Raw genomic sequence first — 24,609 nt, forward strand, 5'->3', positions numbered from 1 at the left:
GGAGCCGGCTGTAGCCGTGCGGCAGGAAGCGGGCGGGGGCAGTAGGTAGGTAGGGGAAAGGACAGGCATGTGACCGGAAAAGAAGGACTTCAGCGGAAAAGAGGGGAAATCTCAAAATCACGTGGTAAGCGTCATTTTTAGCAGGAGCGCCCAGGACGGCACAGCCACTGCCTTCCCAGGTGTTATGAACAGGGCAAGGAGACTTACTCCCTTTTAATGCCTTTATTTAGAATCAGCTCTGAGAAGGGAGGGGCCCCAACGGTTCACACACACGCCGCTGCTGCTGCTCCCAGGAGTGACACGGAGAAGGAGAAGGAGGTGTGCAACTTTGTCCGCTGGTGTGCAGGCAGAGGCGGAGCTTCCATCCTGGCGGGAAGCACCAGGAGGCCTGTCCTTGACTTGAAGTCCGGGGTCCCGTTTCCAGTCAGCAGCTATTAGGGTGAGAGCTTAAAAAGGTGTAGGGAGATAACTATATTTGTTCCTCACACATAAGTGTCATTTAAATCCTTTGATTCTGTGGTGGCTCGCTGTTTAGGGGGTTTCTTTTGTTGAACTGGGCAAGATGTCTTCTCATTTGCATACAAGCTCTGCTGTCACTCCTTCTTGTGGTTCTGGGTGCCATTTCCTAGGAAACAGCAGAGGCGCTCCCCGACGAAAAGAGGGATTTTAACAATAGAACCATTAACAACAGGTAATTAGAACTTTAACTTAACATTGATTTGTTTAACATTTTAACTCTGTAACTTTTGGAACAAGTTATTTTGGGGATTTGCTCCCAACAAGCTTACATAGAAGTGCTAATACACAGCATTATTCAGCAATTAACATCACACAATTCACTGTCTATTCGATCAAATCCACTCAATGCACAAACCAGACTTGTCCATCTTTCCATCTACCAAGTGTGCCAGGTGCTTGAGTAAAAACAACCCTACAAATGAGTTTGCCTTTGCCCAAGGCAGGAGTAATGTCTTCCACAGCACATTTTTCATGTGCACTACGGGAGCTTTATTCCCTTCTATAGTAAAAATTTTGGCTGGGCAGGGCCAGCCCACTTGGCAGATCTAGTGCTGATTCACCAAGTGGCCTTCGCGAGTGTGCATCCCCAATGTTTGAAGCTCCTCCTGCCCATTGCTCTCAGTGTAGTCTAACAGTCCTTTAGATCATTTGGTTTTTTCAGCTGGTGCATGATACAATACACCTACTAAATGCCATGTTCTTTGGCCCAAGTATCTGTGAGCGTTTTCCAAGTATTTCTAGTTTAATCTATTCAAAGGCTTGGTGTTGCTTAGGGCCCTGTTGAGGGTTAAGTTTCCTGTAGAATTTTTCCCCCCCATAAGTTGCTATGAGACTAAATACTGATAGTTAAAAGGGTGCTCAACCCGGACAAAGGAAGTTGATCACTTAGTTTTGGGGGAGGGAAAAAGCTCCTGGGAGCAGAGGGTGGAGGGCTCACTGCTCTCGGTTTTTTCCAGGGAGGACGGTCGGGCTACTGGTAGCTGCCTGGAGTCCATGGCTAACAGAGGAGTCTGGTCCTGGGAATTCTGTTGGAGTGCCCAGGAATTCGGAGTTTCTTCGCTGCCCTGCTGGATTTTGGGTCAGCCCAGGTCCAGCCGCTGCGGCTTCTCCAGCACTGCCCACTTTGCCTGCCAGGGCACCCCCCTGACTGCCGAGGACAATCCACCGCTTCCAGCCATCAGCGCCGGAGTTTCCACCGTTTGCCCTCGGGGTTCTTGGTTCTGTTTTACTGTTTTTATAATTGCTGTTGTTGTTTGTCTGTCCTGTTATATTTACTAGTAAAGGACTGTTATTCCTTTCCCCATAGCTCTGACTGAAAATTTTTTTTTTAATCTTCCAAATTATAATAACACGGAGGGAAGGATTTAATTCCTCATTCCTAGAGAGGCCTGCCTCTCCTTAGCAGACACCTGTCTTTTAAAACCGAGACAGGCCCCATGTGAAATCATTCTTCTTCTGAGTCACTTGATAAAGAAGGCTTACAATCAGACTACTTTGGAATAAGTATTTTCAAAAACTCCACATCTAAGAGAGTTTACTTTTAGAAGAAGTGGATTAGAACTTCTGTCCATAGGATCAGGAGTAAATTCAGCCCTTCCACTCTGCCTGGGAAACCATCCACTGGAGATGGGATTAGCCGCTTTCCTGGAAGAACCCCCATTTGGGACTGTTTTCCTTAAAATTCATATACCCATGTCTCTAGGGTCAAGGTAGGTCTTCCATCCCAATTCTTCATGCCCTCTCTGTGGTCCCTCAGCTAAACCCACAGGGTATCCATTCCATGGTGTGTACCTTCCATATCCTCCCTCTTGAGCCAATGGGTTTGTCATTAGCATGGGTTTGTAGAGGTGGAGAATAGAACATAGCTTCTTTGAACTGCCAAAACCCCTAGTACAGTTTATCTGATAGCTTCTCCACAAATGAGAGAAGAAGAGAGGTTGTCTTCAAATTCCCAGAGATAGCAAGCCACTGTATCCACAGATGGTTGCGTGATGTCTTTCCAGATTACCGCTGCCAGTGGGTTGGTGTGTACTTTTGGTACGCTCTGCAAACTTCCAGCACATGGGTCGTGTGCGGAAGAATTGGTCTGGAATCTGTGGGGAACCTTGTATTGTCCAGGTCAAAATAAATAATCTCCAGCACGGCTAATTCTGTCAAGTATTGTATATCTTTCTACTTCCATGGTGACATGTAACATTTTTCTTGTAAGGATACCTTTATGCTTGACAGGAGTTGCTTCCAGAGGCTGAGGACTTTTGTCTCTCATGGAATCACCTTGTCAATGCCTGCTTTCTTAGAAAGTGATTCCTACCCTCTAATTCCACTCTGTTAGTCCCATTATCCCAGCATCAGAGCAACCAGGTGGTAGTGCACTCATCAGGACAGTAGCTGAAATATTTATGTATATCCTGCAGCTCACTCAGGAAAAAGGGTTGAGTGGTTGCCTCTTGTTGGCCTGTCACTGAAATTTGTGTAGGCACAGTATGTGTCCGTGGGGTTTTGGTAGCCACAGATTGTTTCTTAACCCTAAAGAAGGCCTGAACCATATGCAACAACATACTGATTGTTTCCAAAAGGACCAGGTTGGTTTCAAGGGTAGTCACTAGAAATGCAAAGTCTTTAAAATTCTCAAATGCTACTGTAATCAGAGGGGAAGGAAGGTGTTTTTCCCCATGGGTTGGCTCTCTGAGGTTAAAAGGCAGTAGATGTAACTGTGGAGAGTCATCCACCAGATGGCTACCAAAAGACGGCGGGGACACACACCAGGCAGGCTCATGACCAGCCACTCTATCATATCACAAGTCAGTACAACACAGAACAACCCAGTGATAACCTTAGCCCAGACCTAGAGCAAATGAATCAATATGGTAACCAGCAACTATTAAACCAGTACAATGAAGGCTTATAACAAACTTGTTTTAATATGCTCTAGTCAGATCTGGTTTTATCTTGAGTTCCATGTTTGGTGCCAAAAAGGACTGCCAGAAGCTCAGCCAGCAGTTTAGCCCCATGTGCCTGCTTTCTCACTGTCCCCACCCCAGCCCAGTGGGAGAACTGGGAAAAAGAGAGAAATTGGTGGGTTGAGAGAACAACAGTTTAATAATTGAAACAAAGTCAAATAAGATACTAATAATACTAGTGATAATAATAACAACAACAATAATATGAACTGTAGTTAAAAGGAGAGAGAGGAGTAAAGCCCAAGAAAGACAAGTGATGCACCAACAGTTTCTCACCACCCACTGACCGATGCCCAGCTGGTCCTCCAGCAGCAGTTGGCTCCTCCTGACCTACTTCCCCAATTTAAATACATGATGTTCTGGTATGGAGGTGGTCACCAAGCACCAAGCCTGTTTGAGTTCCAGAAGTGTTTGGACAACATTCTCAGGCATATGGTGTAATTCTTGGGGTGTCCTGTGCAGGGCCAGGAGTTGGACTTCATAATCCTGATAGGTCCCTTTCAACTCAGCTTATTCTATGATTCTGTGATTCTATGCATGTCCCTTTGGACAGCTCAGATCAGCTGTCCCAGCAGTGCTCTGTCCCTGCTTCTTTTGCACATCCTCACTGGAAGACCATGGGAATCTGAGGACTCCTTGACTTGGAGTAAGCACTACTCAGCAGCAATTAAAACATCAGTGTGTTTTCCACTTTTTTCTCATATTAAATCCAAAACACAGCTACTACAAGGGAAATTTTCCCAGCTGAAACCAGGACACTGATACTTTTGTATAACAAGTAGTCATTTGTTGTCCCTCACAGAGGCTGAAATCTTCTAAATAACAAAGGACTTGGTATGCTTGAAATCCTAAATGAAGCAAACAAGGTTACATAAATAATAGTTCAAAGATTTTAAGCAGGTTAATATTTAGTGTACAATTCAGAAGAAACTAAGGCATTGAGCTTGAGAAGAAATATGTCTGATGCACAGAAATATGTCTGTTAGTAAATGTTTTTCTTTTCTGGGATGGGAGGTCTACAAAATGCACTCTACACAGAAGTTGCAACCTATTCATAAATACAGGTATCAAACAGCTCTGTTTAGCATCTGATTTGTAAGTGCATTAACAATGATGAACAGATACCATAGCTCTTAAAAGCTTTATCCTTCTCACTCAGAGCAAACAGGTAGCTGTTTCAGGAAGTTTCTTATATACATACTTGGTTAAAGAATAAGCTTATGTAATTTATTATGTTTTGTTTTGATTAAGGGAATGGATGGTGTCCAGGGATCTTTTAAGGTTACATCAGTACTGCTCATGCTACTTAAATTTCTAATGTCCTTAAACTGTAGATAGTGATATCAAGTCACTCCTAGTTGAAGTTTTACAGCAATCTGAAAAGCTGGAATGATGTACTTGTAGTTAAAGCCCTTGAGCTCACTCAAGGAAGTGGGTGGAAGTAGTAAATTCAGCTTCCATATTTAGTCAAGTCTTTTGACCCACATTATTCTTAGAAGAGTTAGGGCCCAATCTTTCTCTCACTGCTGTCTTGGACTGTGTCTCAGTTAATCAATATGTACAAAAAGATGCAAAGTATGGAGCAAGGTGTTGCAGTTGTGTGACACTTGAGACTATGCAATAGGAAGCTGTAAGTGCAGACAGAGATACTTTATCTCCAGGTACTGGTGCCAGATGTGGCACAGCAGGACAGAGGAGTTCATGTACATGTGCAAAGATACTATAGATCTAAGGAGCTTTGAAGATGTTTTAAAACACACTAGTGAACACAAAAGACTTGCCTTTCCACTTGTAGATTGATAGTTCATCTTCTTTCTGTTAACAGAGCAGGAAAGGAATACAGGTTAAATGCTGACTTTTCCAGTGTTGGGTTTATAGGAGCCTTTGGGAGCCTTATATATGAATGCATTTTTCCAGATTTCCAGCAATCCTCAGGGGTTTTGCCCCTCCTCTTAGAAAAAAACTTACAATAACAAATCCATTGAATGCTTTTAGATACCAGTCATTATCTCATAAACCACTGCCAAACACCTTCTCTAGCTTGTCTTCCAGTTACACGTTTTGTCTAGCTCATGGTGAGATCTCAAATAGCTTGAGAAATTCTGACTTGCTTCAAAGAAATTTGAGTGAAATAAATCCATATCAAAGGAATAGACCAGGCACTGTCAAAAAGTTTCCACTAGTTATATTTTTACAAAACACCTCCTGAAATAACCTGTAGATATGGATATGAGAGCAGTTCAATTTGGTTCTGATTGTCTTTTGTCTAGTTTGAAGAGGAGACATGTGAATGCCTATAGCTGAGGTAGGGGTGTAAACTATAACTATGTAAAAAGACACATCCCTGTGTATTTACTACGGTAATATAATGATTCACTTTCTGACCAGCACACCGGTTTCTAACAAGAAAACCAGCTAGTATGTAGGATCAGGTTTATCTCAGTGTCAAGAAAGCTACTGCACAAGAATCATGTTAGAAAGGCTATAAAAATCATTACAGTTACTAAATAATCTGAAACATAAATGAGATTTGCAGTGATTTATCTACTACTTGCATCAAGACACTTACTGGGAAGAGCTTTCCTCTGAAAAAGAAAGAAAAAATAAAAAGAATTAGCTCAAGAACAATTTCCTTAGCTGATTTAAAGTTCTTTGAAACAGTAATTCCTATAATATTCAACTCTTCAGTTTCTAGAAGGAGTTTCTGAACCAAATGTATCTTTTTGTTGTAGTGAGTTTAGGCAAAAGAAAAATTAGGTTGCTTTCAAGGGTAAATTAAGCTCCATGTGAATTCTAATGGCCAGCTCTGTAGCCTCTGGTACTTTCAGGCAGCTGACCTTTTCAGACCCCGATGTTTGGTATCCGTTAGTTGCTGTGCTCAACCCTACAGGTACCAATGTAAAGGCTACAGAGAAGGTTGCTGGGTGACAAGCTTTTTGCATCAATCCCTAAAAGCAAACTTCTTCCACAATCCAGAGGAAAAAGACAGTTAATTTAGTTTCCCTTACTAAAACTGGTTTATTTTTATGTTGCTTTTCTTAGGCATTCCTTATTCACAACCAGAGTGGAGAGGTTCCAGGAACCAGGGTCTGGCTTGTTGCTTTCCCTAGGTTGTTGTTAGGTAGCCTTAAGCAACTGCACAAACATCTCCTTGTCATTTTCAAAGTACCTTTTGCAGTAGATGTTGGCAGAATAAAAATGTCTGCACAAAATGTTGCCCTTTTAATGCTCTCCAGCTTTAGTACCATAGAGTTGGAACCTTCATGGAAAGGAGAACATGTCATCGAAATCATAAAATTATGGAGTGGTTTGGGTAGGAAGGGACCTTAAAGATCATCTAGTTCCAACTCCCTGCCATAAGCAGGGACACCTTCCACTAGATCAGGTTGCTCAGGACTCCCTCCAACTTGTACTTGAAAACTTCTAGGGATGGGGTATCCACAGCTTCTCTAGGCAAGAGAGAGTGTCATGGAAACTCTGCAAAATAAAGACTTTTTTTGACACAATGAAGGAGTGATTTTATTCTACTTACTTGCAAAGTAGCCCTTTTTTTGGGCATAGAATACTCCAAGGCCACATGGTACTATCACCAGAACCACAAATAGTACAGCCACAATGATACCGCTTATATTAAGATCATCTGTAATTATGAAGCAGAAGTACAATGTTCTAAATTGTAAAGATTTCCATTGGTTGGGTATTTCCCTAATTACCTACAGGCATTTTTATATCTGTAAGTAATCTTTGATCCAAGATGCATTAGTTAATTAGTAATATTTAATAATATCTAAGCAGCAAAAAGTACTAATTTGCCACAGCCACTTCTGCTGAAGTGCTTGGTGCACAGCAACTGCTTTGTTTGGGTCAAAAATAAGGAAAGAATAAGAAGGACCAGGAGATACATACTCCTCATCATATCTACCCCAGATAAGTATTAACCAAGTCATATGTCTCTGAGGAAAAATATCTTGAAATCTTTGTTAAGTGTTAAAGCAAGTTTTTAATAGGTAATTTGCTTAACACAACTGAAACAGCTGATGCCAATTGGGTTCCACTTCTAAAGAACTCTTCAAGTGAGTTATTTGAAAACACAATGATTTCTTCATTTTTAAATAGCAAGGCTTTAAAGTACAGCACAATAAAACTGAGTTTCCTGAAGTTAAACTCTACACCAGGCTACTGAAGCATCTGGCCATTTTTATTTTGAAGGTGATGGCTTGAGTTCAACCATGACAAGAACCACACCCATATCCTGATATAATCACTAAGAGCTTCAGACTATCATCCATTTTAGGAAAACCAAAATCATCAACAAGCAGAAACATTTTCATAGGTTTTTGTTGTTTCCAATTACTTATTTGGATTCTAACTTTAGGCATATGTTAATATATGGTTGAGATTTTTACCCCAAAACCTAAAAATTTTTGTACAATTTAGGCTGACAGCAATTTAGGACTTAGTGCGTTTCACAGAGCAATTCTATCTCAGGAGCTTGAGGAACATTGGCTCATAATCCACAGGAATGCATTAAAATCCATGACACAGGGATTTTCAGTCAAGTTCCAAGAAAACACCATATGGAACTTGGCAGTTCCATGTGCTGCTTTAAGGAACATTTGGACAGGATCCTCTCTGCAGTGATTATTAGGATTTATTACCATTTGCTTTCCTATGATATCTGCAAAGTTGTGTATTTTGCAAAAACCTTCATACATTTTGGTTATTACAGACTGTTACATAAAGAAAGCACCCCAGTGGGCTGGCACGCTCTTCTGTAAGCCTTCCACAAAAGCATTTGGAAATATAAACGTCATTCTCATATGGTTGATGTTTTCTGTTAAGTTCAGTGTTTAGCAATCTGAAAGCTAATTTCCGCGATAAGGAACTTATTATTTCTCCTCCCCCCAAATGCCATAACCAAATAAAAAGATTTAATTCAATCTAGTCTTAGCTTCTTAGTTGCATCACGTAATTATATAAATCCTACTGCAATCTGTTTTCCACCATTATTTTCTTTAATACATACCAACTTGCATTCGCTTCACTGAGCATTTCTGAGCCAATCCAATCCCATTGGAGGCTTCACAGAAATACTCTCCAGTGTCATTCTTTGTAACTGTATTAAACAGCTGTTAAGAAAGAGCCCAAAACTATTATCAGAACAGGGAAAAAAATCCTGTAGGATAGAAATGTTGACATGTCAATGTATGGATTTATTTGTTTTAAACAAATAAAACACAAGAAAACCCTGTAGGCAAGTAAGAAATTCAGGTCCATTTCAACCTTGTAACAGCTCCCTAGTCACATTCCCTTGGTCCTTCAACTCCTCACTTGTTGCCTAAGAGGTTCCTTTAGATGGACATTTAACAAAGTGCAGTGTAGCTACACAGAAATTAATTTTCAGTGTATCAGAACTTTCTGATCATGTCCACTTTTTTAGATATGCTCTAATTTCAGAATGCCTGAAATAAAACTGTTCATCTTATCAAAAAACAACCCCATTAATTGATCCTTCAAAAAACTTGACACATACAATACGATGCATTGTCAGCTGAAATTTTTCAGAAGTAAAGGGCTGCTTAGGTGGTTCTCGCCCCTCCAAAAACACACTTTATGTCTTCTTCCAACAGAGAAATGCTAAACCACATATATTTATCAAATACTACTACTGTAAAAATGAAAATGAGAAAGTGAGACTAGCAAGACATCTCCCCCCTCCACAGAAGAGCTTCTCTGTTGCTTGTTAGCTGGTACAACAACTCAGGGCATCTTTCTCTCACATGAGCCTCATGTGAGCCGTGGTGAAGTAACTCAGTCAGGGCAGTTTGTCTTGTATGGGATTGATGTTTTCAGCTGAGAGTAAACACCTTGTGGAAGCAGATGTGGAAAGATAAGCTGGAATTTCTGACTGACATACACTTCACTTTACAAATTATAAAAGCTATACCATATTTTGACAAAGCAGAAATCTTCTGCACATTCCCAGGAAATGTGTAGGGTCTTCTCCCCAAAATTAGGACACCACTTTGTGGTTACTCTGCTGGGGGCTGAGTGAAAGGACTCTATGTACACTATCAGGAATTTGGTGGTAAGTTACATTGACTCCTAATCTATACTATTTCTTTGCTAGCTATAATATAGGTACCTTAATGAAATGCACTGTTTTATGTAATCTACTAGTAGTTCTTTTATTTTATACTGTGTAATAAGTAACTGTTTAAGGCCTCTTGTCTGTTACCTTCTGCCCGTTCAATAAGTAACTAATTTTATAATAGACATCACTGTCCATTCTTAAGAACTTGCGAGCCAGAACAATTTAGGTGCAGGTCACCTAAGTAGAGCTGCTGCCAAAAATGTAAATCTAAGGCAGGGCCTGTCTAAAGCTCTCACTTTATCCTTAACAAAGACTGACCTCATGTCAATTCCAGTGTTTCTATTTTTTTTAATCATTAGACTTGTTAACTGCTTCTTTTTAATGTATGCCATACTTCGATATTTTCAGAAGTGATGAGTAAGTTTGAGTAGTCCACCTGATTCCCATGATGTGCTGAAGGATCCTCAGAACATATGAATGCTTAGTCATACTTCAGTTTCCATGCTTGATTTTGCACAAGAGCAGTGTTTGTAGGACAACTTCTTACTTCTGAACCCTAAGTAGCATCAAGTTTTTTTGAAGGATCAGCTAATGGGGGAAGAATGAGAGAGAGAGACAGCCAGTTCTGAAGTAAAAAACCCTAACGCCACAACCCACAAAACAAACTACGACTAAAACTAAGAACTAAGCTTACTTACAGTCCCAACTCATTCCCACTGACTTCACAGGTTCTGGATGGGAACTTATAAATGGCACTGGATTGCAGAGATTCTGTACTGCCCCAAGTGCTGGACTACCCCTCAAGTGTATGAAGCTACTATAAATTTTAAGGTTCTGTGAAATACAGCTCTGTTGTCAGCCAAAAAACGCATTCTCACCTTGCACTAGTTTACCAACTGACAAGGTAAAATTTGTTGTGTATTTCTAGATTCTCAGTTAACACTACTGCAGCCTTGTACCTCACCCAGTGTGTGCATATATTTCAATGTCTATGGCTTGTCACTGGTTTGAGGCAGAAACTACCTTCTACATTTCCCACCACATATTTCAGCATGACATTGACCTCCAACAAAGACCTTGTGAATTTTTTGATTTATATCCCTGTGTGTCATTGTACTGAACAGTAAATTTGGTCTCCTTGATAGCTGTGTGTGACAGAGTTGGTCATTACACTTACCAGAGTGCCAGATTTTTTATTCATGGTGTAAGTTATGTTTGCTGCTCTAGCACTGCCTGTTCCTGTCTTCTCCAGCAAGGCAAGACCATTCTTGTACCACTGGTACTCAGACGGAGGGGAGCCCTCAGTTTCCTTACAACTCATCTGCACGACTGTTCCTGTCATTGCGGAGCTGGGTACCTCACACATTGGAGTAGTCGGAGCAACTGGACAGTGAAATTGCACTTGTTACACATGTACTTATACTCTCCACATGCATCAGAGACTGAAACAGTTCATGCCTCAAACATTGATATAAAGTTTTGCCCATACAAAAACTGTATAAAGAAGCTACAACAAAAGAAGCCTCCCTGAAGATACCTGACTGGGACTTTGGACTGAAAATCAATCTGCTGAGATTAGATAAAGGGAAAACCCATTCTTCAGTCACCTGAAACAAACAAATAAACAAGGAAAATAAATGGCTCGCTTTGGGGTGGGGGAGGCCATAGCCCACAGACCCCTTTGCTGGGAGCAGGTTTGCACAGACTTCCCCCCCAGCTGAGGTAGGGGGAGGAAGTTTCGGTGTGCTGTAGCCTCTGCTCAGGGGCAGTGAACCCATCCTCCCTAGCACAAACTGATTATGAAACCCCCAACCTTGGGAAAGCCACATCCACGGGACATTCATGTGAGAGGCAGCTGAGGGGGAGCCTTAATCCATCAAAGACCCCCAAAATGTTCCCTAGAGTCATTCCTGAAGCCTTGCACCACAGAATTGCACGTGATGCAACAAACCCAGAGTCTGTTTTAAGAGACAATGACAAACTCCCCCTGCCCCCCCGGGACGTGCGTGGATTTTCCTGCCTAGCCTGGGTGTATATTAACTCATCAGATTCTATGCTTTCAGGGGGAACCTTTACCACCAAGAAGACCAGATGGAGAGGATCGATGAAACATCATTGGGATTCACAGAGTGGTGATATTTTGTTGGTGGAGTTTGTTACTCTCTTTCTGTCCCCGCCACCTATTTCCTCTGTCTCTCTCTCTCTCTCATATATTTACTATTAAATAAACCTCATACTATTGTCACTGGCATATGGCCTCATTTGCACTTTAATTCAGGCAGGGGCATTTCTAAAAATTTTAGTAATGGGATCATGACAACATGCCAACAGGCTGACAGTCATTGTGAGGAAGTGAGCACTTGTATGCATTTGATAACTACCACATCAATGAAATGAGGTGCAGGAGAAGGGCAAGAAGGCACAATCCTGCTACTGAGAGCACAGTAAAATTTTGAAAAATGAAAGAGGTGCTTACTGCCAGCCTCCCTCCACCATAAGCTGTGTTATCCTGCCTCCAATCTGTGTACTTTCATCCAACCCCAGAGAGTTTGTTTCACTTTGTTTCTTGTATGGAACCTCTTGTTCACAGACAGAGATGGGATAACTCAGAATCTGTAGTCCAGTAATTGCCCCCTTCCCTGCCCTACTATTTAAAAACTGAAGTGAGGAAGAGGAAAAAGAGGTTTTGTATTAAAAATAGTCAGTTTTTGAGAAGCGATTTTAAGAAGTGATACTTCTCAAATTTTGAGAAGTGATACTAATTCACATTAACTTCAAAAAGGTTTGTAAGCAACCCAATGCCCACCCCCCCCGCCCCCCCCAGCTCTTTTTCCTTTGGCCTTGAAGATTTCAACTTTAAATTAAATAGCCACATTTAAAACAGTAAAGCTGTTGAGAAGGTATAAGAAAGAAGGAATAAGTGGGGTGAGCTAGCTAAGATGGATAATACCTTAGCCCAAATAGCCTATTCAGAAACCATAAACCTGAGACCATGGGAGGTGGGATATGGAAATTATGATGCTATGGCATGATTCCAAAATAGGTTTTGTCTCTGGTTCTAGTTCTGTGTTGGTTCAAGATGTTTGACATATATAGTCAAAGCCCTATCCACCGTTTGGGATTGGACCCCTGCTCCCAGGTAACCGTATATATTGTTGAGTTAGCCACAACCCCAGGTCTTTGGATGCTGCCTTCCAAACCATGCTGTCACTGCATTTGTTATCAGACCACCATAAATTTGTACATTAGGGCACTCCATCATTCCCATCCCGTTTATTTTGCCACACTCTGCCTGGCCAGACTGGACCTGGAATCACACTGCCAATCGTGATAAGTGGTGCCCAAATTGGGACACCCACATTGGGGGACCTCTAGGGTTCGGTTTGGCTGGGCCTTGGTCAACTGGTAGGACTTTTCCTCTCCGCTGTGGACTACTCATTGTCAGGCCTGACATCTTTCAGCGAGACGGCCTTTGGAGAAAGCCCAGCTGTCTCAAGAAGATGCCTGCGAGGAACGCAGGTGAGCGGAGACGGACAGAACTTTTCCCATTTTCCTACCCTTTACTGAGGGGGTATATCCCACCCCATCCAAGTTTTGCTGCTTTGCAGAATGGGTTTAAAGCTCTCTACTTTAGAATGGGATGTATATGGATGTTTCAAAATACTTTTAGCAGACCATGGGAAGGAGTCCAGAGGAGGCCATGGAGATGATCTGAGGGCTAAAGCTGGCCAGTCAGAGTGATGGGAGTGCACACAGGCTCACAGCTGTGCTAGTGACTGTCATCCCAGCAGCTTGGGCTCATTCTCAGGTGAACCCCTGACCATGGACACAACACTCTGCAGCCCAGGGGCTTCCCTGGCTGTCAGCCCACATCAGCCTGGCTGGCTTTAGATGCCGAGCCAGTCCTGTTCAGGGCTATGCTGTGATCCCAGGTGAGTGATGCACACACCTCATTCATCACTGCCTTAATGTCCACCTCTTGCTCTATGAACAGGTCCAGCAAAGGGATTTGCAGTCTCATGGCTTTCTTGGAGCTTGGAAATCCACAGGTTTGGAGCTGCTTTTCTGGCACATGTTAATTTTGATGTTTTAGTAGGCACCTCCATGCAGGAATTGATGGGATGTGTGGGCTTCCATCAGTGTTGAGTCATCAGAACTGGTTTAAAAGGTGATGGTCAAAAAAGGCCAAAGCCTAGAGGCTCCTACCAGGGGAACATGCAGGTGCCATGACTCTTAAGGTGTGGATTTAGCTCACTTGAAGCATAGGAGGAAGGTAAAGGAAGCAAACTTAAACTGTTGCAGTGAGTTCTTTCCCAATGGTTTGTCCCTGAGCTCCCTACAATCTTCACACAATTGGTTTGGCCCTAAGGCAGTTTCCTCCCCTTTTCCTAGATCCTTGTATGCCAATCCCTGTTTGTCCCAGCCCCTTGCTTGTCAATCAATGCTTATTCCTACCTCCGTTCCAGAAAGTTCCATGTTCCTCGACACCCTGTTGGTTCTTTTTGATTGTAACCTCCCCTCATGTTCCTCCATTGTCTTGGATTTTGTGGGCCCCTTCTCATGATCCTCCCTGTCGAATTATTGGTTGGCAGCATTGTGTCCCACCCCTGTTTAAAAGTTCATGTCTCCTCATATTCGGGTCTCTCTCTCCTTGGACCCTTCAACAGCAATAAACCTGTTGGAACCTAACAGAGAGCCTCCTCCTTTGCTTGGTCCTTGACATTACCCCCCTCCAGCGTCTTGGGGCTGGCAGCCCCAGAGGTCCTGCCTAAAGGCTAGTCCAATGCCTAGGCAGCTCCCACACTTGATGCATGGGTTTCCCCATATGGATCCAGCTGGGGCATAAAAGACTTGGGGGATGCGTCATTAAACCATTAACGTGTGTTTGTCATGACTTTATCAGATTTATGGTTTCTGCATAGGCTACTAGGGCTAAGGTATTATCCATCTTAGCTAGCTCTGTAGCCACAAGGTTACCTCATGGTTGGTGCTAATCAGAAGTTCATGCATTTATCATCCTGTATGAAGAACTTAGAGGCTTTATATATAATTTTAAAAGATCAATTATTATTATTTTTAATAGGAAAAATATAGAAGCTAAAAAAGCAAGTGTTTTCTTTTGTCCCTGTGCAGGTAAAAAAGGCCTTGGCCTCTACCACTCATCCAGTGGGACAAATACCAAACCCAATGTGAGAACAATGTGCCAGTATGCATTTTTAAAGACCCACAAAGAACAAGCACTCCCCAGCGGCATCACCATCTCTCTTGTAAATAAAGTCCACCAATTGCCACCTCTCTGGCTGTCATTGCACAAAAACTCTCCTTCCAAAACCAGAGGAGACTGTAGCATATTGGAACAAACTGCTGCTTATGAATATTTGATAAGCGTTGACAGATGCTGACTTTCCAGTGCCAAACACCACGATCATCTTATCCAGATCCTCAGTCACTGAGTGATTTCAGTTTTGAGAACTGAAACTCACTTTGATATAATAAAACCCCTAGTTTGTCCCTTTCTAATGCAAGTATGACTTTGCCAAGCTGTTTTGTGATGTTGTAGAATGTTCATGTGCAAGTGTGTTTATAACACACACCGAAGAAGAGCCAAAAACCCAGCAGCCACACACCTGTGTGGACAGCCCTACTGTCAACATCCCAACACCCCCATCATCCAGTTTCTTTAAAAAGCCCAAGTAGTAAAATTTGTACCCAATACTGTGAGAGTAATAGTAGCCTCTCCCAGGCGTTGCCCTTCTTCACTCTTGGCACTTATTTCACAGCGGTAGGTCCCAGAATCCCTTCTAGTCACATTCCTAATTCGGATTCCTGTATTCAGCATCTCTGCTCGGCCTCGAAGATCACCTTTAGGAAGAATAGACACAGAGGTTTCTGCTCTTTGCTTATACAATCATAGAATCACAGAATGGAAAGTGACCTTGGAAGATCATCTTCTTCCACTCCCACTGCCATGGGTAGGGTCTAGTGAGACCAGGTTGTTCTAAGTCGCATCCAACCTGGTCTCGAACACTTCCAGGGATGGGGCAGCCAGAGTTTCTCTGGGCAACCTATGCCAGTGTCTCACCACCCTTATAGGGAAAGTTTTTCCTTTGTATATTTTCTCTTTATATCTAACTTAAATTTCCCCTCTTTTAGACTGAAGCAAATATCTATGGCTCATTGGCTTATTCTGAAATCATGTACAATTTATTGATATTTATGTCATACTGTGACATCAATACAATTTATTGATATTTTATGTCATTAAAACGGTTGCTCATTTGTTGTGTTAGCTACCGAAGAACAGAGCAATATATAATCCCCTTCTCAAGACAGTATGAACCTTCCATTTAGTCCAAAAAACCACCCTCAATTCAAAAAAACTTCATCGGACATACATTATCCAGTTGGAAGATTGAATACATTTTTCTGCAGGTGTTTCAAGAAAATATGTACAGCAGTAGTGAGGTGACTGAAAGATAACCCTTTCCACTAGAGACATGGCAATCACTAACTTAATTACCTTAAAGAAAAAGTTGTAAGTGAGACCACAGCAGAGTATTTGACATTTTAACTTGGCAAGAAAAACTTGACGGATTTAACAAAGATTGTCATCAGACTTCTTACAATTAAGAAGTTTTTTAATTCTACAGCTTATTATGAAATTCAAGTTACATGTATACACACAATGGTGAGTTCCAGTGTTTCTCTAAATTAAATATATGCAGAAAAACCCAAATTCATCAACATATCTGCTAGTTCTACAAGGTAACAAAATTTCTGTGCTTTTATTTTACTTCTCAACTTCATTTATTGGTGTATAATGTAATAGACACCCATATGTTCGTCAATACACATTTCAATACACATTTCAGAACATACAAGGAGAAATTCGACTTCTGAAAAGACTACAAATAATTTAAAATATACAGCTGAGTTTATATTTTTATGTATATAAAAAATGCTGCATTATTCATATCTAAGCCTCCTGCTTTACAGGAGGCTTCAGAAACCTCTTTTTAAGGAGTGCAGAGCCTGAAGTAGTTTAAGGGCGTTTATATCCACATGTAATTTCCACTGTTCAAAAATCCCAAGGAATCTGCAGTATCATTTTTCTTAGTCTAAAGAATTTTATTATATTTAACTTTATTAAAAGGTAACTAATAATTGACAATATTATAAAGAAATGCCTTTTTTTTCCCCAGAGAAGAAGAATTTTTCTCAAAAAGGACAGCTCTTCTACATGAACAGTCAAGAGCCTTCTTGTTCAGTCATATTCTTGGTTTGTTCCCCAAGAAAGAGTCAATAGCTATGCTAGGGAATGACATGTTAAACCACCTGTTTGTAGTACTGTACCTGTAAATTCACTGTTGTAGTAGACAAATGAGACTCCATGAGATTGGATTTTCTTCCACTCTATTCTTAAACTAATCCCTTTTGGAAATTTATGTTTGCAACTAAGAATAGCCTCTAGAGGAAAAAAAAAAAAAAAAAAGACAAAAGGGAAAATTAGAGATTTTAGTATTGTGTTGGCACAGATTCAGGCTCCACAAAATTCATGTTCCCCCTTCAAAAGAATTTGTACAGTCAGCAATGGCCATATGTACTTCTCAAAGTGATGCTTCTCCAGATTTACACAAACACAGTGGGGAAAAAGAAACCAGTAATTTTCCTATACTTCAGTGGCCTTTGGGTCAAACTTCTGATGCTGGGGACTAAATATTCCCATGCTGGATAGGGGTTTATTACTTTGGCCCATCCAACATAGGAATATCTAGTTAATTAATGAATTCCTTATTACTACTCTCATTTTATTTAAATATTTTTGAGCAGATCTACCCTGAAAACAGGACTCTGACCTTGATATAAATGTATTTTTGAGTTACCATTCTGAATTCAGTATCAATAGTTTTTCTGTTTAAATGTATAACTTAATAGAGATGGAAAATATTCCTGTAAAATGGTTAAAGAAACAAACGTAATATAGGCCTTGCTACCTGTAAGCTGCTCATTTTCTAATACAGGCCACAGTATCAGGAGCAAAAACCTTCATAGTTTTGACAAGGCCAGTCTAGCTTTCATGATGCAAGTATGCACTGCTCAAAAAAAAAAAAAAAAAAATCAACCATCATATTCCTTTCCAGTCTCAACAAATGAGGCTGGAAGACAATTAAGAGCTACTCGCCCTTCAGAGTCTGGTTTTCTAGGTCTGTGCTGAAAAGAAAACAAAAAAACCAGACTGGTAGCCTTGGTGATATCTCACAGGGGAAAAAAATATCTAGACTAGAAAGAAAAATTGAGGCAGGAGGGCATTCCTTGCCAGAAACCTGTTACACATGCACTGGCTGTTTTGAAAAACATACTGCACACTCAGGAAGTCTGAGGTTCCATGACTTCAGTTTGAGTGGATGGGGTGGAGGCTTCCTGAGTCTTAAGATTTGCTAGTTTCCTTTCAATTTTGTTTTTGTATTGTTCTAACAAAGAAAAAACATCATTCAAGCTCAGCTTGCTTTTGCTACTGGCCTTGTGACAGCTGGCTTGTCAAATGAGCCGGTCTTTATTAGCTGACAGAGACAGCTCAGCTGAAGTGTTCTCAGCTGAATGAGTCACCTCTGTCTTGAATGAGCTGCCCCTTTCTTGCATGCCATGTGTGTTGTTTCATCGAAAAAACCCTAGCATTGATGCCCACCCACTAATCTTATTTGGTGAAAAGGAATGGATGGAAGAAGGGACTGTGCACAGAACAGAGATAACATAATAAAATCATCCTTAGTTATAGCTCTCCTCTTGTTGTAGTGCACTAATTTGGTTTATATTGAATTTAATTTTTATTGGGTTTTGTAAGATTTCTTCTGTACCACCCTGTTCCCCTGGAAAATGTATCACCAGTTTGTCCCTGCTTGGGCCCCGCCCATCCCCCCACACTGGAATGTAACCCAACTCTGTTTCCACTCCCACCTTGTCCCTGATTGGAGAGTGGCTTGTCCCTGCCTCTAGCCCCTTCCCCCTGGGTAAAAGCCCTGGGACGACGTGGGGCACTCTCCTTGCACCGGGACCAGGACGGGGACTGGACTGAGCTCCTGACTGCGGGTGCAGGACCCCAGAATAAGCTGTAATCCCTCCCGCGAAAGAGCAGACTCTTTTCGTTTGCCATCAATGGATGCCTACTCTCTCTAATGAAAAAGGTTTGCCTCCCTGGGATCTTTAAAGGCCCTGAGAAGGAGATTCCTTCTAGTGTGGTTCCTCTCTCAAGCTAGCCAAGGCAAAAACGGAGCAGGGGCTCTGAAGGGAGGGAGAGCCGCTTCACCCTCTTCTGCTTTTTCCTACAGTAATGGAATCAGGGAGAGGTATTTTCCAGAGCAGGTGTACTTGACTTGCATTAAGCTAAGTCCACAGGATACTGTGCATCAGCATTGGTACTGCTAGGCTTGCAAAAGCCTTCTGGAATCTTGGAGAGATCTGCACAGTGTTTAATTTGGATTTATATCTGGTCTGGAGGCTATCACTGGTGATAGACTTATAGAATATTTCAAGTTAGAAGGAACCCCAAGGATCAGTGAGCCCAACTCCCTGCTCCTTGCAGAACTATCTAAACCATGACTGAGAGTGCCACCTAGATGCTCCTTGAGCTCTGTCAGGCTTGGCGCCAAGACCACTCCCCTGGGAAGCCTGTCCCAGTGCCTGACCATCTTCCTCTACAGTAATAGGAGTTAGAGGAGAAAAGGAAAATGCATTTCAGACCAGCTGCAATCAGTGCAATGTCTATCAGCCCTACCATCCCATAGTGCTGCTACACGTGGAGAACTTGTCTTGGCATCTGGGCTGTGCTAAATTGAGTTTATCATTCAATGCACAAATAACAAAAGAACAAAATGCAAGCCATATACCCATATAAAAAGACTGAACCTAATCAAGCTTCAATGTTACCTGCATTTCTCTCTGCTTTTTCCTGCCTTGAGCTCTAAATGTTTTCTGTCAAGAAAAGAATATTTAACAGAAGTCCAGATGACAGACCTCTAAAATATTTGATTGTTACCTCAAGAAGCTGAATAAGGTGTAAAGCTCAGAGAACAGTTTTTTCAATCCCAAATTCCCACCTCTCCACTCCAACCAAATTCAAAAAACAAACCTACAAAACCCACAAACCTCACACTACAGTACATCCCTTTCTCATCCACCCAGCAAACAGGTTTTCCTCTTTGCCTCTGTAAGTTCTCCACCCCGATATTGGAAGTAATTTTCCATTTTATATATGATGCATACATATATAACTATGTAAATAGCCATTATAGCTACTGACAAGTAAAAATAGCCATTAAATTATTGCTAGTTATAATTAGCTAACTTATATCTGTTCTCTCTAGTCTCTTACTTTTCTGTCTTGTAAGATATTTAATATTTCTCCTTTCCATCAGTTCCCATAATATTGTGTGGAAGGAAACCAGGCCCAAGTTACAGAACTGACAAACAAGTCATAGAACCACAAAACAGGTGAGGTTGAAAAGGATCTGTAGGGAGCACCTAGTTCAACTCCACCTCAAGTAAGAGAAAATGGGGACAATACCAAGGTAACAGAATCAGTGGAGAGCAGGCACAAGACTCCTCAGGAAAGAGGAAGACAATCTCAATAGCTGCACAGCTTCCATATATATAGTTTGCATGTATTGTGTATATATTAAAATTTGTGTATATATTAAAAAGGCCCATACTGTACCTTTAAACTCCTCTGCTTTTACATTTTTGTTATCAGTTTCAATGGAGATTCCAGACACATCAGGATCTGCAAGGAGACAGCAAAAAAAAAGACAATTCAGCAATAAACATTTGTGATTTCATTTGTGCTTTGGCAGCTACAAGCAATATTTTTGAGACCTCCTCACACTATACAAGTTAGACATTGCCTAAGAGAAAGAGTACAGACTAAGAGCTAGACCAGGGCTGGCCTTGAACAGGTCATCTTTTTTTCTCCAGGCTCTGGCATCTGTAAAAAAAGAAATATTTCGTTTTTACAATAGCATAATGCTATTTACATGTGACCAGTTCTATATAATCAGTAAATGTTTTATACTGAGGTAATGCCTCAATCTGTTTATAACTGGAGAAATGTCTAATAATCCATAAGTGTATTTCCAAGGCATGCACGTTTGCTGAAGAATACCACTTACAGATTCTACAGGGTAAAAATATGGACAGTAATTGGCAATTATCTCAAATTCTTGTTGAAATGGGAAGGAAGATAATCAAGATTTATCTAGTTTTACCCCAAAGAGAGAAAAAAATTCGCATACACTCTCTGGATATCTCATTGCTGTGTTCCACTAAGGGGGAACTGCGGGGTATTCTTTTAAAACAGATGACTGAGGATGGAATTAAGTGAAACGAGGCAAGTATTATATCTGAGAACCCTTTATTAGTAGTGAAAAGGATGTTACCCTACTAAGGAAGAATAGAAAAGACAGAAAAAACAAGGAGAGGGAAAAAATGGGTAGAGAAAGAGAGAGAGGGCGACTGAGAGAAAAAATGGGTGTTACCAAGAGAATTTCAGAGTGTGCTGTTGAGGTCCAGCTGGCAGGTGGTGTGTGCACATGCCCTCCCAGGGGGAGCCTTTGCAGCTTGGGGAGCAAAGGCACAGCTCCTGCATCAATGGGCAGCCAGACATAAGGTGAGTGGGCATTCAGGCAGGAGGTGCAGAAACCTGGACAGGGTCATGGTGGGGATCATAGCAATAGGCTAGATCAGCAATGCAGAGTTGGAAGCAGGTGGCTCAAGCAGGAACAAGGCAGGCAGGGACAAAGCAGGTAGGGCATTGGGCAGGAGAGCAGTTAGGCAGAACAAGCGACAGCTGGAGCATATGAGGGAGATGAAGTGGTAGGGCAGGACACAGGAAGTGTTCAGCAAGTGTCCAACCAGGGAGAGGGAGAGCAAGTGAGAAAGGGCAAGTGAAGGTCATTGAAGGCAAAAATGGGGGCAGAAGAACCAGCTAGTCAGGGTGTGAAAATGAGGTGACAACGACAATAAAGCAAAGTTTTTAATGGCCAGGTGACTGGCATCCAGCAAGAGCACACCTGCTATTTCAGAGACACCCTTTATATACTTTTTATATTGCATCAGCCTATTGCATATTTATAAACAATTATGCATATTTAAACTTTTCCCCAAACTAGTGTACATATTCTAAGAACTGTTTAGCATGGCTCCTCCTTGGATCTACTTTTTTAGCGCATGCACATTTCTTGGCTGTGGTTTTAGTCTGTTCTTATTATTACCTCTAGCTTGGGTTTTGGTCCATACTTTCTTTAGATGGCAGGTGCTGATAGTTGGCATATCAGTAGTAGGGGTCTTCATCATATGTTCATTGGATGTTATCCTAACCAAGCAGGCAGTTCAATTACAAGCATAACTATATCAGCTATTTTACTACTATGTCTAAGTTTAGTTAATAGCAGAAATAAAAACTGTATCTTTATAGCAAAGTTACTTTAACATTATACATATAGCATCCATTTTAATATTTGTGAAAAGCCAATATTATTATATGTATTTATAACAAGGGCAAAATGACAAAGAGATCTGAAGCTTGTGACGCAGTTACTTTTATAGCCCTTGGCCCCTCCCAAGGTCTACAATGCTGACAGATCATTGGCCCAGTCCAACATTCCACTGCAGCCCATTGCCCTTTCACCATCTGATTGGAGAACATCTCTGGAGGTCAGTGTCCATAGTGGTCTTCTATTGACTGCCTATTATATGTGAGATATGAGATGGCTGCCAGGCAGTCTCCTGAGAGATGGGGCTTCCCATCTTCTCCTAGCTGCCTGCTGCCAAGTAGCACTAGTACAGCCCCTCCCCCTACACCTCTGGTAATTTCAAATAATATTGAGACAGAACTCAAAATTAAATTGGTTCCTCACACTCATGTATTGAGAAGACTGAAATTCCAGAGAGAACAAGTGAAATAATCACTAGATCTACATCAACCCTCACCCAGCTACCAGGAGTTGGTCACAGATATTACAATTAATCCACGTCAGGCTAATAAGTGCTTAACAGCTGAACACAGTTCTTTACACAGGTCTATGTATTTTTTTTCCCCAAGAGCATCTCAAGTTCCCTTGGTTTAGGATTAGTTTTGAAGACAGCATGGACACTTCTAATGCAGTCCATTTCCTCCGTCTGCACCAGCCAACTGAACAATTGCTATAGCGGGTATGGACAAGAACTGAGAACCTGTTTTCATCAATGTTTAGAAACCTGACTTAGTTAAAAACAATCTTCTTTTAACTGATAGAAACTAGGAAAATAGCAAGATTAGACATTCTTAAGCACAGACCCCCTTTGTCCATCCCTAAATAATTAATTTCCCTTTCCCCTGCTTAATGGGGGGAAAGAGTTGCACACACCCTAGTAGATGAATATCTAGCCTTGACCTAAAGACACAAAAAATTAACAATCTCTTGATTCTTATGGCTTTCCTTTAACAGTCGATTACTTCCATTGAAGTTAGTGCCTCCCTTCTGCCTTGAAATGAGTCCATTTGGGCTTTCAGTGCTCGAAATTAACATGCTGTTTTCTTTGTTTGAAGATACCATCATAAAACCTTAGAATGGTTTGTGTTGGAAGGAATCTTTAAAGATCATCTAGTTCAAGCTCCCTGCAAATGAGCAGAAACATCTTCAACATGAGTAGATTGCTCAGAGCCCTGTCCAGCCTGACCTTTAATGTTTCCATGAATGGAACATCCACTCTATCTTTGGATGTGTGCCAGTGTTTCACCACCCTCATTGCAAAAACTTTCTTACTTATATCTAGTCTGAATCAACCCTCTTTTAGTTTAAGCCTGTTGGGTATTAGATTTGTTCCTTTTTGTCTTAGAGAATTTTTACCCATATGTTACTAGGAAACAAAGTGCTGATACTTAGAGGGTACTTGACTAACACAAAAGACGTGTCCGGGAGGGAGAAGATCACACGAAGTTTGGGGGAGGGAAAAAGGACAGGGCTGTGGGGAGCTGGGTTTCTTTTTCCTGCTCTGGGTATCAGAGAGGCACGGTCAAGCGGCTGCTTGCTGCGTGGAGTCCACTGTTAACAGAGGGTCCGGTCCTGGGAATTCTACCACCATCCATCATCTGCTCGTGTGCCCAGGAACTCGGAGCCCCTTCGCCTGCCCTGCTGGAGCTAAGCCAGACCCGTCGAGCTCTTGCGGCTTCTTCAGCACTGCTCACTTTGCCGGGACACCCCCCCTTTGCCTGCTGGGGACAACCCACCGTTTGCAGCCATCAGCCCCAGAGTGTCCCACCGTTCCAGCTTGGTGCTCTTGTGGAGGGGCCCTAGAGATCAGACTGCCCCGGGCTTGTGAAACAAAGCTCCTCGAGGTTCTTGGTTCTGTTTATTATTATTATTGCTGTAGTTGTTGTTGTTCGTTTGTCCTGTTATATTTACTAGTAAAGAACTGTTATTCCTTTCCCCATACCTCTGCCTGAAAAAACTCCTTTAATTTTCTAAATTATAGTAACTTGAGGAAGGGGATTTGAATTCCCCCATTCCTAGAGAGGCCCAGCCCCTCCCTAGCAGATACCTGTCTTTCAAACCAAGACAAAGCCATTACCCCTTGCCCTAACCCACAACAGGCCCTACTAAAGTTTGTCCACATCTTTCTTATAAATCCCCTTTAAGTACTGAAAGGCTGCAAGAAGGTGTTCTCAGGGCCTTCTCTTTCACAGGGTGAACAACCTCAATTTTATCAGACTATTTTTACAGGAGAGGTGTCATGTCATATCCCCACGATCATTTTAGTGGCCCTCTGGACTTGCTCCAACAGGTCCAGTGCTTTCTATGCTGGGATCCCAGAGCTGGATGCAGAATGGCAGGTGGGGTCTCACCAGAGTCAGGCAGAGGGACAAAATCCCCTCCCTCCCCTGCTGCCCACTGGGACACATGGGGTTCCTGGACACCCAGCACACACGGCCAGGATATGTCCAGCCTCTCACCCACCCACACCTCCAAATCCTTCTTGTAGGGCTACCCTATAGGTTCATCCCCC

General features: G+C 41.8%; 1 protein-coding gene across 2 annotated transcripts in view; it reads right to left on the bottom strand.

Annotated features, from left to right (window-relative positions):
• Positions 1-3,599: 3,599 nt before the first annotated feature.
• The window catches only part of JAM2 (junctional adhesion molecule 2), a 28,293-nt gene continuing 7,283 nt past the window's right edge, over positions 3,600-24,609 (bottom strand). The window contains exons 2-10 of one of the 2 annotated variants that reach the window (XM_040054957.2): positions 20,285-20,350; positions 16,927-17,040; positions 15,283-15,435; positions 10,751-10,956; positions 8,506-8,608; positions 7,012-7,119; positions 6,049-6,064; positions 5,261-5,294; positions 3,600-4,327 (exon numbers count right to left, since the gene is read on the bottom strand). In XM_040054957.2, the coding sequence (XP_039910891.1) occupies positions 4,295-4,327; positions 5,261-5,294; positions 6,049-6,064; positions 7,012-7,119; positions 8,506-8,608; positions 10,751-10,956; positions 15,283-15,435; positions 16,927-17,040; positions 20,285-20,350 (833 nt within the window). In that variant the 3' untranslated portion in view covers positions 3,600-4,294. Of the gene's footprint in view, positions 5,295-6,048; positions 6,065-7,011; positions 7,120-8,505; positions 8,609-10,750; positions 10,957-15,282; positions 15,436-16,926; positions 17,041-20,284; positions 20,351-24,609 lie in introns of both variants that reach the window. The other variant, XM_058419286.1, reaches the window with a different exon arrangement.

Source organism: Hirundo rustica, chromosome 2, assembly GCF_015227805.2.
Source record: "Hirundo rustica isolate bHirRus1 chromosome 2, bHirRus1.pri.v3, whole genome shotgun sequence".
Taxonomy (NCBI): Eukaryota; Metazoa; Chordata; class Aves; order Passeriformes; family Hirundinidae; genus Hirundo; species Hirundo rustica.